This window comes from Dipteris shenzhenensis, chromosome 19 (assembly GCF_047967505.1).
Source record: "Dipteris shenzhenensis isolate YYH24624 ecotype China chromosome 19, Dip_SZ_1.0, whole genome shotgun sequence".
In the NCBI taxonomy this organism is placed as follows: domain Eukaryota; kingdom Viridiplantae; phylum Streptophyta; class Polypodiopsida; order Gleicheniales; family Dipteridaceae; genus Dipteris; species Dipteris shenzhenensis.
In genome coordinates, this window is record NC_141614.1 from 35,487,142 (window position 1) to 35,505,292 (window position 18,151).

General features: G+C 43.5%; 1 protein-coding gene across 1 annotated transcript in view; it reads right to left on the reverse strand.

Moving 5' to 3' along the window:
• The window catches only part of ORC2 (origin recognition complex second largest subunit 2), a 92,587-nt gene that overhangs the window by 29,359 nt on the left and 45,077 nt on the right, over positions 1–18,151 (reverse strand). Inside the window, exons 4-5 of the mRNA XM_087390949.1 lie at positions 11,233–11,365; positions 10,443–10,728 (exon numbers count right to left, since the gene is read on the reverse strand). Coding sequence (XP_087247075.1) covers positions 10,443–10,728; positions 11,233–11,365 — 419 coding nt within the window. The remainder of the gene's footprint in view (positions 1–10,442; positions 10,729–11,232; positions 11,366–18,151) is intronic.

Consider the following 18,151-nt stretch of genomic DNA (forward strand, 5'->3'; position numbering starts at 1 on the left):
CCCAGGCTAACCTGAGCTAGTTCTATGTAACTAGTACACGTCAGATACCAATCCGTGCACATGACATACTCCCCCTCCTCCAAGAACTCACTCCTGAGTTCGCTAAGAAATCGGAAAATGTTCTTTGGAGGTTTCGTAATGTCTCCCATGTTGCATCCTCCTCAACACGATCCTTCCACTTAATCTTGTATTCCGTGATAGTACGATTTCGAATCTGTCTTTCACGGAATTCAAGAATAGATTCAGGTTCGTGAGGAATAAAAGTTAAATCTGTAACTTCTATAATCTCATGAGGAGAAACAATTTGATCATCTGCACCCAATACTTCTTTCAGTCTACTGACATGAAAGACTGGATGTACTTTAACATCAGGAGGCAATTCTAGTCGATATGCAACTAGTCCAATTCTTTTAATGACCTTGAATGGGCCACAGTATCTGGGGGATAATTTCGGAACCAAACCAGTACTTAGGCTCTTGGATTCCTTAGGAATTCTCAAATATACCATCATTCCTTCAGAGAACTCTCTAGGTGAACGATGTCTATTAGCATAAAATCTGTCCCGATCTTGGGCACTTCTAATAGACTCCTTGGCAAACTGCAACATTTCCTGCATGTCTTGCAAGAAGTTCTTAGCAGCATCATTTTGCATCCCTTTTACTCCAACCATAACTGGTGACTTAGGTTGAAACCCGTACATAAGCATAAAAGGACTATAACCCGTACTAGAATGCTTTGCACTGTTGTAAGCAAATTCAATCATGGGTAGATAATCTTCCCATGAAGACTGTCTCTTAGATACATATGCCCGAAGCATGTCTTCAACCAACTGGTTGACCTTCTCTGTACTGCCATCGGATTGTGCATGATCCGAGGAACTCATACTTAGAGTAGTTTCCAACTTCTCAAATACAAGTGTCCAAAAGTTACTTGTAAACTTAAAGTCCCTGTCACTGACTATGTCAGATGGCAAACCATACAGCTTGAACAAGTGGTCCACAAACTCGTTAGCCAACTGAACAGCTGAAATAGTTGTTCTTGTAGGTAAGAATCTAGCCATTTTTGTCAAACGGTCGACTATGACCCAAATAGAGTCATGACCCTTGCGCGTTCGAGGTAAACCAGTAATAAAATCCATGGAAATACTTTCCCATTTAATATCTGGAATCTGTAATGGCTGTAATAAGCCCGCGCTCCTAAGGCGTTCAGCCTTAGTAACTTGACAAACTCGGCAACCTACCACATAGTTCTCTACAAATGCACGCATCTTAGGCCAATAAAAGGTATGCTTCACAAGAGACAAAGTCCTATGTATACCTGGATGTCCCGCACTAGGAGCATCATGACATTCCCAGAGAATCTTGGATTTTAGGTCCAAAACATCAGGCACACAAATCTTTTCATTCCGGAACAGCAAGCCGTTCCTAATCATCCACTGACCTCCCGCCGCCTGTATCCTAGGTGGCACAATCCCTGAGTCCTGGTCAACCATGGAATTCCCATCCTGGACTCTCTGCCAATAAGAACTGAAATGACTATCAGTGGCGTATAGCCCTCTCAGGGATTGAAATAGGTCTGAGGATATTTCCGTAAATGACAAAGCATTTACAAACTTAACTCGACTTAAGGCATCCGCCACACTATTCAACGAACCCTTACGATAACGTATTTCGAAATCAAAATCCTGCATTAGCTCTGCCCATCTAGATTTCCTTCCTCTCAATTCGGATCCATCACACACATACTTAATTGACTGGTGATCAGTCAATACAAGGAACTTTGAACCATACAAGTAGTGTCTCCAAACCTTGAGAGCATACACTACCACATAAAGTTCCTTCTCCAGTGTGGGCCAACGATACTGAGTGTCGTCTAGCTTCTTACTCTCAAAAGCTACAGGTCTGCCCTCTTGGAATAGAGCTGCCCCAATCGCATAATCACTCGCATCGGCCTCTAAAACATAAGGCCGGGTAGGATCGGGTAATGCAAGAACGGGTGCTTCCTTGATAGATAACTTCAAGGTTTCAAAAGCCTTGTTCATTGCATCATTCCAAGGGATCGGTTGAGTAGACCTGCGTCCACGACCTTTCAATATGTTGGTCAAGGGTACCGTGATTTGTGAATAATCACGGACTGACTTCCGGAGAAATACCGTAAATCCTAGGAAAGAGCGAAGTTGTTTCACAGTCTGAGGGATAGGCCATTCTAAAACCTTCTGGATACGATCCAGATCAATGCTAATACCTTCAGAAGAAATCTTGTGTCCTAAGTAAATGATCTCCTTCATAAAGAAGTCACATTTACTCATCTTGGCATAAAGCTTATGCTGTCTTAGAACAAGTAAGACAACCCGAAGGTGTCCTATATGATCCTCAAGCGTTTTACTATATACCAAAATGTCATCTAAGAACACGACAACAAATTTGCCCAGATAATCTCTGAACAAATCGTTCATCATCTGCTGAAAAGTGGCAGGAGCATTGGTCAAACCAAAAGGTAATACGAGGAACTCGTAATGCCCACACCTAGTCCGGAATGCGGTCCTATCTATGTGTTTAGCATAGATACGGATTTGGTGATAACCCGTACGCAAATCAATCTTAGTGAAATACTTCGCTCCGGCCAAACGGTCTATCAAATCATCAGAACGAGGTAAAGGATAGCGGTTCTTAATTGTAACTTTATTTAGTCGTTTATAATCTATACACATCCTCCAGGAAGAATCCTTCTTCTTTCTTAAGAGGACAGGTGCACCCCAAGGAGATTTACTTGGGCGGATATAGCCCATATTCAGGTAATCCTGAAGCTGGATAGCTAACTCATCCTCCTCTACCTGGCTCATCCTATACGGTGGTACACTGATAGGTTGAGCCCCTGGGACTAAGTCTATGCGATGATCTACTGCCCTTTCTGGAGGTAAACCTTCCGGTAGTTGAGCTGGGAATACGTCCTTAAAATTATCTAACAACGTTCTCAATTCTCGGTGTTCAAACACACTTAATTCATTTTTGTTAATTACCGAAACAATAAATGAAGAAAGTGGAATCAAAACACACTGATAGACATCATAATGAGAAGTGTTCAATATATTCCGAAGCTGCATCGCAGATACAATAGGCCCCTGAGAAGGGCGAATCTTATCACACTGAATACAAAATTGGGTGTCCTTGTCTACAAAAGAAAGTGTATGCTCCGTCCATCCAATCTGGATATTGTGGGTTTTAAACCACTCTATCCCGATCAGCAAGTCTACATGTTCTAAATGCATAACATAACATGTGAGAGCTCCCGTGTAGGCTTGAATCCGGATGGAAAGCGCTTCAACCTTGCGATCCCAAAACTGCTTCCCAGCTGGAAGCTGCACCTCGTAGGTGTGGTCGCTAGGTACTGTGGACAGCCCCATCTTCTGCACAAATTTGTAATTAACAAAATTGTGAGAGCTGCCCGGATCAAAGAGAATGTGAACCTGTTGGTCCCTAACTTCTCCATAAACTCGGAAAAGATCATGGGAACCAAACAACGAAGTATTAAAGGTACAATTACATCAGAACTGAGCAGGCTGCTCACCACCCAACCGTGACATCTACGGGATGTGATCCCGAATCAGAAGATGTCCCCTCCGAGCCACGAGCTGAGCTACTGGCACGAACTCCCAATCAGATCCCAAACCAGCCTGGTGTCCCATACCACCAGGTGGCGCTGTGAAGCCCTGGATCTGCCACTGGGCCTTGGGCTACGCTAAGATGCAGGCGCGCGTCCGCGACACAATCCAGGATCAGACCTTGCACCTGGGAACGAGACTTGCTCCCAACTGCACACTGAGAACTGAACCCCTTGGGCCTCCTTTATAGACTCGGGCCCCGGCGCCAAAAATAGCGAAGACCTATAAATAGTTCATACCCTTGCCACTCAACCCGAGAATCAAGCCTGCCTAGCTCTAAGCCTCCCCAGGCTAACCTGAGCTAGTTCTGTGTAACTAGTACACGTCAGATACCAATCCGTGCACATGACAGTTATGTAACCCTAAACCAACCTTTCTCATTGGACATGTGCTTTGATGCACCTCTGTCAGCATACCAATCGTCCTTCTATTCAGCCACTACATAAACCAAGCAATGTTTAATGACTAGAAAGGCTATTTTCTTGTACATATTCGACTCTTGACTTCGACTACTCCTTAGGCTTGGCATCCTCTTTCTTCTTCTTCTTCTTATCTACTTTTTTATTTAGGCGTTCTTTTGCTGTGTGACCATGCTTTTCATAGCAGAAACACTCCTCCTTGTCCCTAATATCAATTGGCTTGTTGCCCTTTGAGTCATTGTCACCCTTGGGCTTATCCCTACGAGCTTGCCCTTGATGCCTTTCCCTTTGGCAAGGAAGGACCCATCACCCGCTCTGTCTATTCCTTCTTTTGATCTTTTTCTTGTAGCAACAAGAGCCCAAGCTCTTTGAAGTGAGAGGCTTAGTCTACTCTCAAGCTGCAATGATTGCCATGAATCCTTTGAAGCTTCTGGATAGCATACCCAACACAAGTATGGCTAACTAGTTTAAGTCCATTTTGCGACCAATTACTACCAACTAGTCTCACAACCTTCACCTTGGTGACATGGCCATGAACTTGGTATCAATATGAGCAGACGCCAATGACCCGAACACCCGCATATAAGAAATTTCAGGTTTGCGACCGTGCCATGCCTCATAAGGTGTGATAGTCTTCAATGCCTTTGTGGGTGCCTGATTGAGCACATAGTTGGAGCACATGACAGCATCCAACCAAAACTTATTTGGCAAAGACTCCCCTTTGAGCATGCACCTGCCCATTCCATCTTTGACCAATTTTTCCTCTCTGCCAACCCGTTCTGCTGCAGAGTATAAGGCACTGTACATTGATGAATAATACCCCGAGCTGCCAAAAAATCAAAAAATTCATGGGACATGTACTCTCCCCCCTTGTCGGTGCATAGAGTAAAGAGCTTGTGCCCTGATTCATTTTCAGCCATGGCAAGCCAATGTCTGAAGCATGGGAACACATCATATTCGGCCTTCATGCCATATATCCAAGCATATCTGGAGTGGTCATCCACGTAGGTAGAAAAGTGAAGGTAACCCCCAAGAGATGCTGTCCGCATCAGCCCGCACACATCATTGTGCACAAGGTGAAGCTTCCTAGATGCACCAACTGTCCCATCTTTTGGAAATGAGAAACGGTGCATTTTACCCAATAAGCATGCATCACAAACATGTTTAGCTGGTGCATGCATGGGTGGGAGAGCAACCACCATGTCCTGTGAATGCATTTTAACCAAGCTTTTGTAGTTGAGGTGACCCAACCTCGCATGCCATAAGTGGAAATCTGAAATTACAGATTCAGCCACCAAATTTGCCTCTATAGCAGGCTGTTTATCATAAACATCAAGATGATATAGCCCAGAAGAAAGTGATCCAATAAGTACTATGCAGTCATTGTACCGGTTGTCATACACGATACATCGATAACCATCAAATAGAACCTGAAAGCCATTCAAAGATATGGCTGCAATGGAGATGAGGTTCTTGATGCCTGGGACAAACAAAACTTCCGTGAGCGTGATCATATCACCTGAAACTAAAGTGACCTTAATGTGGCCAATCCCTTTCACGGGATATGATGCATTGTTGGCACATGTCACTGTGCCACCATACGGCGCAGCCCCCAATGTCTTAAAGAGTGAACTACAAGAAGTGATGTGCTTGGAAGCACCACTGTCGAAGCACCAATTTGACTTAAGACAAACAAAACTATAGCATACTTCTCTAGATAGTACTGGCATGTCACCATGAAAGCCCACTCAGTGTGCGCAAAGTTTGCAGCCTCATGACTATGATCTGGGGCAGCAGACGTAGTAGTGACAGCATGTCATCCTGCTTCAACATGTATCCACTTGCTTGGTACTATTTCTTTTTGTTTTTCAATAGTATGCTTATTAAGAAATGAAATGTTTTCCTACTGTTCAGTTACGGACAATGGGAACTAGGTCTAGCATTTGAGGGTGGACCCCCTTGCTTGGGGTTATGGGCATTAGTGACCCACAAGAGTGATGGCCTCTCTTTGAGAAAGACATCTGGAAACCACACCCCACCTGAGTACCCAAACATGGGACCAATCAAATGCACAGATTGCATACTGACCTAGGAACCATTCAAGAGAATGTTCTCTGAGCTTTGGGTGTGGGCCTGGTAGCATGCCAAGAGTAATGGAGATACAAGATAAGACGACAAACAAATGAGCTCAGTATGGCTCAATTATGACCTTAGAGTACGTCAATAGATAGTCCAAGCTGTTAGGAACCCGTGGGTGCGATCAGAATTGAATTCTAACAACTTTAAAATTTTAGGGTTTTTGGGAGTGACACGTGGCAGCTGACACGAGGCAGACTGCCACATGGAATCTGAGCTGGCAGGTCAGTCCACCTGTCCCACACATGTGGTAGCATGCATGGCAAGTGGCAAGGCATGCAGGCCAAGTGTCTGGCCCCAAATCTGGTAGATTTAGGGCAGAATCTGGGCTGTCCTCTTTGGGACTGCAGCCCACCAAAAATCTGGGACAAGTGTCCACCTTCCACTCTAAGCCTGGGGGGGGGGGGGGGGGGCTGAGCCTATAAAAGAAGGCCTCTCCCCTTCATTCCCTACATGGAAAATTCGTCAATTTTCTTCTCCCTCCTTTTGGATGATGCAGCAAAACCTCTCCAGCTCCTTGGGTGCAGCCAGCTTCTCCCCAGGCCATTCTCTCACCTCAGCAACATTTTCTCTCTCTACATGCTTATACTTTCGACCAGCTTGTTTCCCTCCTCTTGTAGCAGGAGCAGAGTCGCACAAATCGTGCTGCCTCTCAAATAATGGAAAGCATAAGTACAATTACAACAAACCAAAGCCTTCTGGAGGCTCATCTACTTCTACCCCGTCTGATGCCAAGAAGCAAAACAGCAAACGCTGTAATTATTGCAGGAAACCAAGACATGACATCTTTGATTGTCGTAAGCGCATTGCTTCTGAAAAGAAAAAACAGCAAAAGGGACTTGCTGTGTAAACTACTCGGTGCTTTCTATCAATTCAGACAACGGATTTTGCAGAGGTGTTTGAATGAAATGATTGCGAGTTGCCAAACATATATACTTGAACTTAAGAGTTTGCAATTAAGCTGGAATTAAGACTTATACAGCTTAAACACAAAGTGACATCATTGGAAATTGCAATATGATTGAGGGGCCAAGACGGCCCCCCCCTTCTTATCCAGGCTCACTTTATTCTTGAAAATGGAGATACAAGACCAAGATGCAATGCACCTTCCAAACTTATGAACTCAGTGAAAGCCTAGGACCTAGATACAAGACTCAAGAGCATATGTACAAGGTAGACAACAAAAAGGAGGACTCCAAGCTCAGGTTTCAACTCTTGGCTTGCCCAATCCACAAGAAGAAGCCTGCAACAATCACTACTTACATCCAACATTAGAGGCAAGCACTAGTTTCTAGAAAGATAGTGAAAACAACATGAAATAGTGCTGTAAATGAGATAAACTTGACAATACAGACTCCTTTCGTGACTTGACCCTTTTGTAGATGAAGTCCTTGATGCCTTTGAAGCTACCTTGGGTGAGGAGAGTGTGGAAATGGGACTGGAATGAGAACAGCTTAGAAAAACAGCCTGTAGGCTAGAGAGAGAAAGCCTTTATGGAGAGAGTTGTAGAGAGAGAGTGCCAATGCTGATCCCAAGGGAGGGGATGTAAGAGAGGAGCTGCTGCTGTTCCAGAGGTGCACAAAAAGGCAGATTCTGCAAGGGGAATGGGGGGGGTTGCCCATGGCAACCAACCTCAATGTGGTAGCAAACCCTTGGTAGGACTCAAGAAGTCCATTAAGTGTGGTGGACACTACCTGAGCATCTGGAATAATTTCATCCACATTGATAAGCTCGTCTCGAAAATCCTTGTAGTTTGTGATGTATGCATCCACGCTGTCCCCCTCTTCCAATCTGACATTCTCCAATTGCATGCATAAGAAAACAACACATGCCTCATTGCGAACTTAGTAAAGGTGAGCCAAGATGTCCCATGCAGCCTTTGATGTTTTGCAAGACCGAATGTGAGGAATGATATGTCTCTTGACTGAAAAAGCAATAATAGAATGTGCTTGGGCATCTCTACCATCCCATCTAGCTTGTTCGGGTATGGGAGGTGTGGCTGGACTAGTAGTAGATCCAAAGGTGGCTGTAACATCTGCACCAACTGTAGCACTAGATCCAGAAGCGGATGTAGCATTTGCAAAAGTGGACACCACAGAGGGATGTCGAAGATCCAATCATGAGACAAAACCCCCAAAAATTTTGGAAACCAGCAAGTGTTTCACCATGTATGACCACCTGGGATAGTTGGGGCCATCAAGCTTGTCCTCAGCTGAGAACATACCCATCCAATTGTTGCTTCCCATTGCAAAAATAAATCCCTAAAGGAAAAATGTGTGCTCAAGAGTAGCCTCAAGGCTTTCACTACAAAATGAGCTGGCTGTCCAAAAATGACAGCAAATGTCAGGCAATGACCAACCAAAAATTGATTGCTCAAACAATGAGCTAAATGCACGTGCTGTCCCCAAAAATATGACCTGCAAAACAATATATCTGGTCAAAGGACCCCCCTGCCAAAGATAGCTGTCTTGCAAAAATATCAGCCCAAAACAAGGGGCAAATGTCTACAAATGTATCCAATGATCAATTGAGCTGTAAATGTCCAAGATGGAGGCTGTGTGCCTCAAATCTAACAAGACAACAAGCCCAAACCAAGGGGCAAATGCATAATATACCCAAATTGAGGTGAATAAAGCAAATGTTGCTGCAATGGACAGCAAATCTGGCAAAAGCCCCAAAATCTAAGAGGGCAAATATGCCAAAAAGAGGGCACATTGAGAAAAGCCCAAAATTGTGCTACAAGTTGCAAATGTGATTCAATGTGCTACAATTCCAAGCCAATGTCAATGTTCGTGCATGTCAATGTCTACCAAATGCCCAAATTTGGCTTTACCAAGCCAATGTCACTGCAAATTTCAACATAATTGACAAAACCCCAAATTTTTTCGGAAGGGCAAAACTGTCAAATTTGGGGCAAATGACCAAAAGCCCCAAATTTTGCTGAAATAAAGAAAATGTGACAAAAATAACCTGCAAACCTACAAAATAACCTCAAAAAGTCAAAAAACAATCGCTGGACTGTTTTTCTGCTCAAAAAACAGGTTTCTGGCAATGAAATGAGGCACTGGACTGAGCTGGAGCAAAATGGCAGGTAGGAGCAATGGGAGAGCACAAGGGTAGGCAAGTAGGAGCAAGAGAACCTGCTCCGATACCACTGCTGGGTGCAGGAAGCAATGGAACGGGAGTGGAGTGCGGGAAGCAAACAACAAGCTAGAGCAAAACGTAGTACTGCTCAAATGGATAAGAGAAAAATACAAAGGGTGGCCTATATGGCCCCCAAGTCAACCATATGGTTGACCAAAGAAGTCAACTCATAGAGTTGACCTGACCTACAAGGCTCATACCAGGGCTAAGTGCTAACACCAACTGCGCCTACGAGTAACACAATGTAACTGCCCTGTAAGTGGTGCAAAACTGGCGGCGAGGACAAGAAGGTCTTGTTGATAGGCCACACCACATGTTGGGCCTTGTATAGGCCAAAGTGCTTAATATGAGGAGGCTTGCACGCAATAACACGTGTCTCTCCTAGTGTTGTGGGCAATCCCACATACAAATGTTCTAAGTCTAATAATGACCATATATTGATTGAAAACCCCCTTTCTCCTCATCCTTGCGAGGAACCTTTTGGAGCTAGGGGGCCCTCTATAATGTGAGGAGGCTTGTGCGCAATGACACGTGGCTCTCCTAGTGTTGTGGATAATCCCACGTACAAATGTGCAAAGTCTAATAATGGCCATGCATTGATTGAAGACCAACTCTCTCCTCGGACGCTTTTGGAGGAGAGAAAGCGAAGTGGCTAGGCGGCCCTTTGTGGTCACACAGCTTGGACACATGGCAGCCTCCCGGCTGCTCCTACATTAAGCTCCATGCGTTAAGTAAGTTTCAGTAACTGATATTTTTAAGCAAATCATTGAACCACGATAATACATGATATAAAATCTTTATGAAATTTTCTCAAAATAGCAATGATTGGTGAATTCATCCTGCTGTAAAATTGTACTTTTTTCATACTATAGTATCTTATTCGATACAAAAACATATATAAGTTAACTTATTCATCTTTTAAAATATCGGTAAGAAAAGCATTGCTAAGTTCTGAGCCATGAACCGTCATTAAGTACACATTACCAAGTTTTATAAAGTTAATGCCACATCCTGGAAGATTTTATGGAACAACCTTTCACAATTTGGGAGAATCAATGTAAATCAAATGTAACCATGCTTACATAGTGGGGCATTTATATGGTCCATTGAAGCCACAAGTCGAACCAGGTTGCACCCTGCTACGTTGGCAAGTACTTGCTGTACATCACTATCCCGTAAACCGGGTCCGTCAATGTTATGGACAATCACATAGACATAATGAGACTCTTCTTTATTATTGAGAAATATAATAAGTTCATCTAAATTGTATGTGCTGGATGGTCTATCTCCTGATGACTTTGCTGATTTAGAACTGGCTTTCTTACTGCTCCTTTGCTCCCACAATGCATCAGCTATTGTGCAAACCACCTTAAAGAAAACAAGCCACCAAGAAATTTTTGTCAAAGTACTAATCCAGCTGTGCAAGTAGGACAAAGCATCTGCATTTGAACCTGCAGAAGCAGGCACTGACACCTTACCCAAAAGATTAAAGACATAGGAGGCTAGTTTGTGATGGGTGAGGTAACTGCCTTCAATGTACACAATATATTTCAACAGTACTACGAGTACAAACTAAGTTCTAGATTCAATAAAACCTGTGATATGTCAGTGCATGTACACTGGTAAAGAAGGCAATAATAATCCAACGGCAAGCTAAACAGAATAAGTTACCCGAGTGCAATATGTATACTGCTCTACTAACAAAAGCAGGCTCACAAGTGAGGCTTTAATCGACTGCATTATATCACTGTAATCTATTTCCTCCATTGTTTCCTCAGTTGTAAATTGAGTATGCAGCTTTCTAGAGTGAAAAAGAAATTATTTTATAGCTACATAATCAGGAAAGAATCATTGCCAATTTGAAAGACTTACTGCCTTGATGTTTACAGTGGGGAGATAGCCATTTACGACTACAGCTGCACCATCAGTAAGTGTGGATGATGCAAAATCTTCAAGAAGGGTTTTCTTGGATCCAAAGCCATACATAAGAAGCCCAAACCCACATCTGCACAGATCAAATGTACTCCTTAGAAAGTCTTGGTCCATCGTAGTTTTTGCTTGAAAATAAATGCCAGAATTAAGCTAAAAAATAATTCAAATGTTTCATGCCTTGTGTTCTTTTACTTATTTGGCAAGAGTTCTATTAATTTACCAACACCAACGAAATACCCAGTTTTCCTTTCACAAGTGACAGCAGTGCTCATTGGATAAGGGCCCATTCATAAAGCTCTTTAAGTTTCCCATGTAGCTTAATACGTATTGGGCCAACCTTGTTTGCATTTGTGATTTTTAAGGGGGACAAAAAGATTTCATTCCTACCAAAAATGTCCTTTGTGTTGTTAAAGGATTTGTTTGCAGAGCATAATTGCGAGGGGTGAAGGAGAGAGAAGCTGACATCAAAACTGTACACCATCTTCATTTTCTTCCCAAAAACTCTCCTCTCCCACTGTACCAACGCCCTCCCCCCCAATGAGCACACAACCGCTTTAACACACATTTAATTACAGAACTCCTCCCACCCCCCTCCAATTTTCAGGACCTTGGTCCAATCTCGAAGCACATAAGATTGCCCATTTCCCTCTGGATTCCATAGCAAACATGGGTAACAACTTCCCACATAGGGCGCCCTTAAATGTTACATATTCCCCCCGGCTGCCAAGTATGAGAACATGTTTGGGAGATGGAAGCTGAAATTATTACTTATTTCACCACAAGAGCTATCCATGTTGGTAAACTGAAAGGAAAGGAAAGAGTGGACACAAACTCAGAATACTTGCATTACTTGCTTGCAGAATGAAGAAGGGTGAGGTCCTTAAGTAGGCACCTCATACATGCTCACTGACATCACTGATGACTTCAGAGCTCCACAATCATCTCCTCAATCTGCTCCTAGATTCTCTCAATCATCCTATGTGGCTCTTCCACCACCTAATTGTGCTTGTGGGCACCTAACGGTGCCTCTAGCACTCACACATAGAAACCAAAGTGTGCCTGAGGCATACACCTTGAGATATCCCATCAAACCCCCCCTCAAGGAAATGCCTCAGGCTATGTCAAGGATACATCTAGTCTCATAGTTTCTCATGCCATCTCATGGTGGTCAAGGATAAATCTATGGCTAGGTTCTCATGCTAGCAAGGGTTCCCTTGGGTGTAAGGTAAACAAAAGGGATACAAAAAGACCTTCCAATGGTTATCTCCCCTGCATGTACATGCACACAATGTCTGCAAGAGGTACCATGGAGCAAAACATACACATGGCCTGCATCATAAGGTGACCAGAGGTGTTTACAAAACACACAAAACACAATAGTTTATTTCATTCATTTTGGAGGACTATCCAAGCTGAGTACCTTGACATAAAAAGAGAGATCTGGAGCATACATAGAGATGATTTAAAATGCATAAGGATGCCTCATCTTGTGGAGGCTCATCAACTGAAAGTAGATTTGCATTTTCTGTCTTTGCTTTGGCTCTGCAAAACTTCTCATTATGGTTGTTCTTGCCACAGTGCTTGCATGGATTAATTTTGAAGCAGTCCTTTGAAAGGTGATTTGTCTTTCCACAGTGATTGCAAGGGGTATACTTGCCCTTCTGGACTTTTACAGCATAAACAGTGTCATTGCCTTTCCTGAGCTCCATATGCCTTTCTTCTTCTTGGAGAGCAGAGATAATACCTTCAAGATTAGGATTAGGAAGATTTTTCAAAGTGCTAACTATGTGATCATAGTCTTCAGGCATACTCTTAAGTAACACTGCCATAGCATCATCTGGAGTAATAGGAGAGTTGATAGAAGCAAGCTGAGTCATAAGACTCCGCATATAGTTGACATGAGCTGCCAAAGTAGTACCACTAGCCATCTTCAATTCAAAGAAAGAGATTTTAAGTGATAGTTTAGAGATGTGAGAGCTAGCACCAAAAATCATATCAAGCTTCTGCCAAGCTTCTGAAGGAGACTCCAAGTCAGAGATATGGTGAATATAATCATCTCCTAAAGCAAGAGCAATGATACCATATGCTTTTTCTTCTCTAGCTGGATCCCTTGCCGGTCGTGTCGGAGTTGAGGATTCTCCAGCATTGGAGGTCGTAGAAGAAGCGGTAGGAGTAGGTTTAACAAGTCCCCATAAGTTCTCCCTCATCAATGCAAATTTCACCTTCATCTGCCATGTGTGGAAGCCCTTTCCATTGAACTTCTCTAGATTCAATAGGGTAGCCATGAGAGGGTCTAACCCAGATATTGGGCAGTGTCTATCTCTCTTACAAGGCAAAAAATAACTGAAAGACTTCCAAAGTATGAGCACTTGATGTAGCAAAGACTAGTGACCAATATTCAATCAATGATGCTTCTTCTTACATGCTTCATAGAAGTGGCTAAAATGAATACTTTCCAACCAAAACCAGGTCTAGCAATTCAAAACAAAACTGAAGCCACACTTGTCCTGAAGTTATTGAAAGATTCAAAAAACCAGAAATGCTAGAGTAGCATTTTATGTAGCATCATCTTCAAAAACTTGTCCAAAACTGTCAAAACTAAAAGGCTGAACTTGGAGGGCTTGTAGCTCACTCTTCAAAGCAAAGGAAAAGGGGGTTTTTAAGGCAAAAGAGAGCTGTTATACCACAGAAGATCCTCTGGGAAGAAGAGGCGCAAAAAGGCGTCAGAGCTCCATAGCTTGCCTTTCCAACGTCGACTGGTTTTTCTCTGTTTTCAGCTTGAATAAGCAACCATTGCTGCTCAGATTTCAGCACAGGATAGCCCAAGGCATGGAGAATCTACCCCTGAAAGGAATTAGAGGAAGATAAGGTGTGCTGAGAGAAAACGCAGAAGGAAGAATCGACGAAAATCGTGTAATGGCGACGAAACGGGCGCGGTTTTCTTTGATTCCTCTCAGCCAGAGGTTCGCCCCTTCAAGGTGGATCTCCAGCAGGAAGGACGTGGGAAATGGCTGAGAACCGGAGGAGAACAAGCTTAAGCAAAAATTTGGGAAGAAGAGGGAGAGATGGTGAAGAAGAAGATGAAGAAGATGATGATGATGTGGCAAAAATGGGCTCGAGGGGGATCAAAGGGTTCTGATACCATGTTGGTAAACTGAAAGGAAAGGAAAGAGTGGACACAAACTCAGAATACTTGCATTACTTGCTTGTAGAATGAAGAAGAGTGAGGTCCTTAAGTAGGCACCTCATACATGCTCACTGACATCACTGATGACTTCAGAGCTCCACAATCATCTCCTCAATCTGCTCCTAGATTCTCTCAATCATCCTATGTGGCTCTTCCACCACCTAACTGTGCTTGTGGGCACCTAACTGTGCCTCTAGCACTCACACATAGAAACCAAGGTGTGCCTAAGGCATACATCTTGAGATATCCCATCAATCCAAACCTCCATCCATCCGCCTGCACATATTTCTGCAATCTTATGCACATGTCATGTCCTTGCCTCAAACCTCTTAAGGCAGAATTTTTAAACCCGTTATCCAAGTATTTTCTCATTAAGTTCCTTCAACTCATATGTCTCATTTGATAATGTCTTCAAAATCACATATGGTATTTGTGTTGCAGTAGGATCTTGGAATGTGTAGCTAGTCATTTTGATGTCAATCAGTGTGACAAGTTTTCAATAGCTTCAATAGAGTCTTTGTGGCAGTGTTTGAGCTTCAATATCATCTCTTGTGAACAGCAACAAGACTGGTCGGGCTGAGCAGTGGTCAGGTCTTTTGGTGAAGGATCTTGGTTTAATATCATATGTGCTTTAAAGTCTATCTCTCTGTCAAGAACTTTTATTTCATGCAGTAATTCTTTGAGGTGTGCAAGCATAGTTAATTCTTGAGTTAATCATATGTCTCAATTTGTAACAAGTGGTATCAAAGCAGAGTTACAGGGAGTCTCGGGTTTGTCACTATTGGTCACAATGGACAGGTGGTCTAAAACTTCCAAGTTTCTGCAAACACTCCTCGCATAGGTGAACGGTGGTAGCAGTTCCACAGGTGGATGTTTTCAAAGCTTCCCCTAACAGGGAAGGGCTCCGCACTTATGAGGAGCCTTTCTAGGGTTTGACAACGGTTGGCGGGGGGACTCATTCGGGCCAGCCCTTCTTACAGGGAGACAATCGCTCATTTGGCACACAAAGGTCCGAGACTCGGAGGGGCGGATGCTAGGTCAATAGATGCACATTGGATGGACACAATGGGACAGTGGCCCAACCAGGTCCTTCAAGGTTTGAAGGCAATTCCATAGGGATGAAGAGGCTAGGGTGCAAGCTCTCTCTCATCTGAGAGGGACAAGCATCTAGATGGCAGAGATCGATGCAACGATCCCTACTTCCTGGTGAGATGTCCTTGAACCCCTCACTACTGGTTTGGCAGTTCTCGCAAGCACTCTCAAGATTTGGTTTTTTCGAGAATCCCTTGGGCCCTTTCGTAGCTCATGAAACACTACCCATCGACCCTTGGTTGGAGAAGATGCAGGTAGATGGTAGATGCTTTTGTTACGTAGAGGGAGTTTAAAAGACGATTCCCCACTGCCTCTGGGGCTGTCCAGCTGCACAGAGGATTTAGCTGCTCACGAGGGGCGGCGGCGGGGGGGGGGAGGGGGGGGCATGCCTTCTCAATTGATCTAGTTGCACCAACTTACACTTCCACGGCCACAGCTCTTAGCTCCTGTGTGGAAGCTCCTTCTCACTCATCTTTTTCTTTATCTTAGTGAACAGTAGTGGAAGTATCTTTTAGTGTTTCGGATTTGGCAAAAGTTGTCTTGGTTAGTTGCTTTCTCCACGTAATTTATGGAGGGACTATTGGCATTTCTAGCAAGCATTAGTAAACCTCGTGGGGTTTCCTTTTCCAAGGTTCGAGGGTGGTGGATATGTTACACCACATGACCAGTCTTCATGCAAAATTAGACGTGGTTCTTAACAAGGTGGCTCTCTTTCCTTCCAGACAATTTGGCTCAGCTCCATCACAAGGTCGAAGCATGCGACCTTTTGCAACTTAGAGTCGACTCTTAACCTTGTGGTGCTGAACGACTGATCTCTAGGGATCTCTTGGCTTGTGATGCTGGCTTTGTCACTTTGAGTCAATTGTAGCCGACTCTTCTATATCTATATTATGCAAGGAGCATGATATGCTGGGTTACGATTCTTTCCTCGTATAAAATCTCCTTTTTTCTTGAGCCTGTGTGGCGCAATTATCTAGAGTCTCTTCAGTCTTGTGTAGAGAAGATATCTCAAGTCACACTTGTGTTGCAATAGGATCTTGGAACTTTGTAGCCTGTGTGGCTAGTCATTTTGGTCAATCAGTAAGTTTTTTTTTCAAAGAAGACACTTCTATTAAGTATGAATGAAACTCAGAGAGCCAAGCTCAAGGAAGTAGTACATCATGCAAGGTATGAGAATAAAACCCAAATAGGGTAAAACCAAGCTCCTATAAAAGAGCTAGAAAATATCTAAGGTTGAGGCTGAAAGTGCCACCTCAACCTGCATGGTCCCCCAAATGGCTACCAAGGTGTGAACCATCCAAAGCCACTGTATATCTAGATCTCCAAAATGTGCCTCGCTTATATGCTCGCCAAAATCTCCCACGAAGTATTATCCACATATGCATGCGCAAGTCCATACAGAGAGCCAAGAACATTGTCCAGAGAACATGACTTAACCAAATGACGTCCAACTGAAAGAGGCCAAGATAAGTCATGTTTCTCATAGAACATATGAGGCCTCGAAATGAAGAGCCATGCTACAGAAGAAAGGAAAACGCATACATGTGCTCAATGGTCTAGCGATCCCATTTCAAATGATCCTCGTCTATATGCAGTCCCATAAGCAATGCTGAATAGTACTCATCAGTAGAGAGGAAACGAGTACATGTGAAATCTACCACGAATCTCAACGTCCACTCCTCCGCTACAATCCCTCCATGAATAGAAAGCCAAAAGAAAAGAGTGATTTTTATATTCCTTAGGATTTCCAAAGTCTCTTCCAAAAGAATTTTTGCAAATCAGCAAAAATCTAAAAATTCTCCCAATGAGCAGCTCGGGTGGGCTTCCAACCTCTAAGGGTAGGCTGAAATGTCTTAGCGCATTATCAACCGTACATCAAAAGAAGGGGAGGCTCTTCTCTCAATGCCCTGCGTCAATCCATTCCCACTCCCCTCGGGTCCCACTGCAAATATTGGACACCTCCATACTCCATGAGTCCAAGGGAATGTGACTTGGTTAGGATCTAGATACCATCTAGAGGCCAAAAAGTAATGTTCCCCCTGACAAGTTGAAATGCAGTATGCATAAAATAACCCGCCTCTAGGATGAACATCAAGGACCAAGGCATTCTCATCTAATCCTCATAGTTTTACAACCTGAATTGGGATCCCTAATCTCGTAAAGACCCTTAGCCGCATGCCCCTAGAGTGAAACCTATTAACCAAAAGAACCCAATCCAAGGGTATGGCTGCATTACTTTGCTCTCCTTGCACTTCCTCTGTAGGTGACTTACTAACTGAAACCTATGATCATCTAGAAGACATTCGAAGATCCTCCAAGAACCCACAGAGGAAGTAGGACCTCTCTCCCATGAAGACCAATACATGTAGTGAGAAGTACCTAGTAGTCTACAATGCTAAGTGTACTATCATTCCATATGATTAGCTGCCTCGCTTTCCGAGAGAAAGAGGGGACTCTCAGAAGAGTACACTTCAAGTTGGTTCAATCTTTAAGGATAGCATCCATCAGAGGGGAGGATAGAGCCCTGAGATGGGCTGATGTAAAATCCATCTCGTACTATCAATTCACTCTCCACCTATG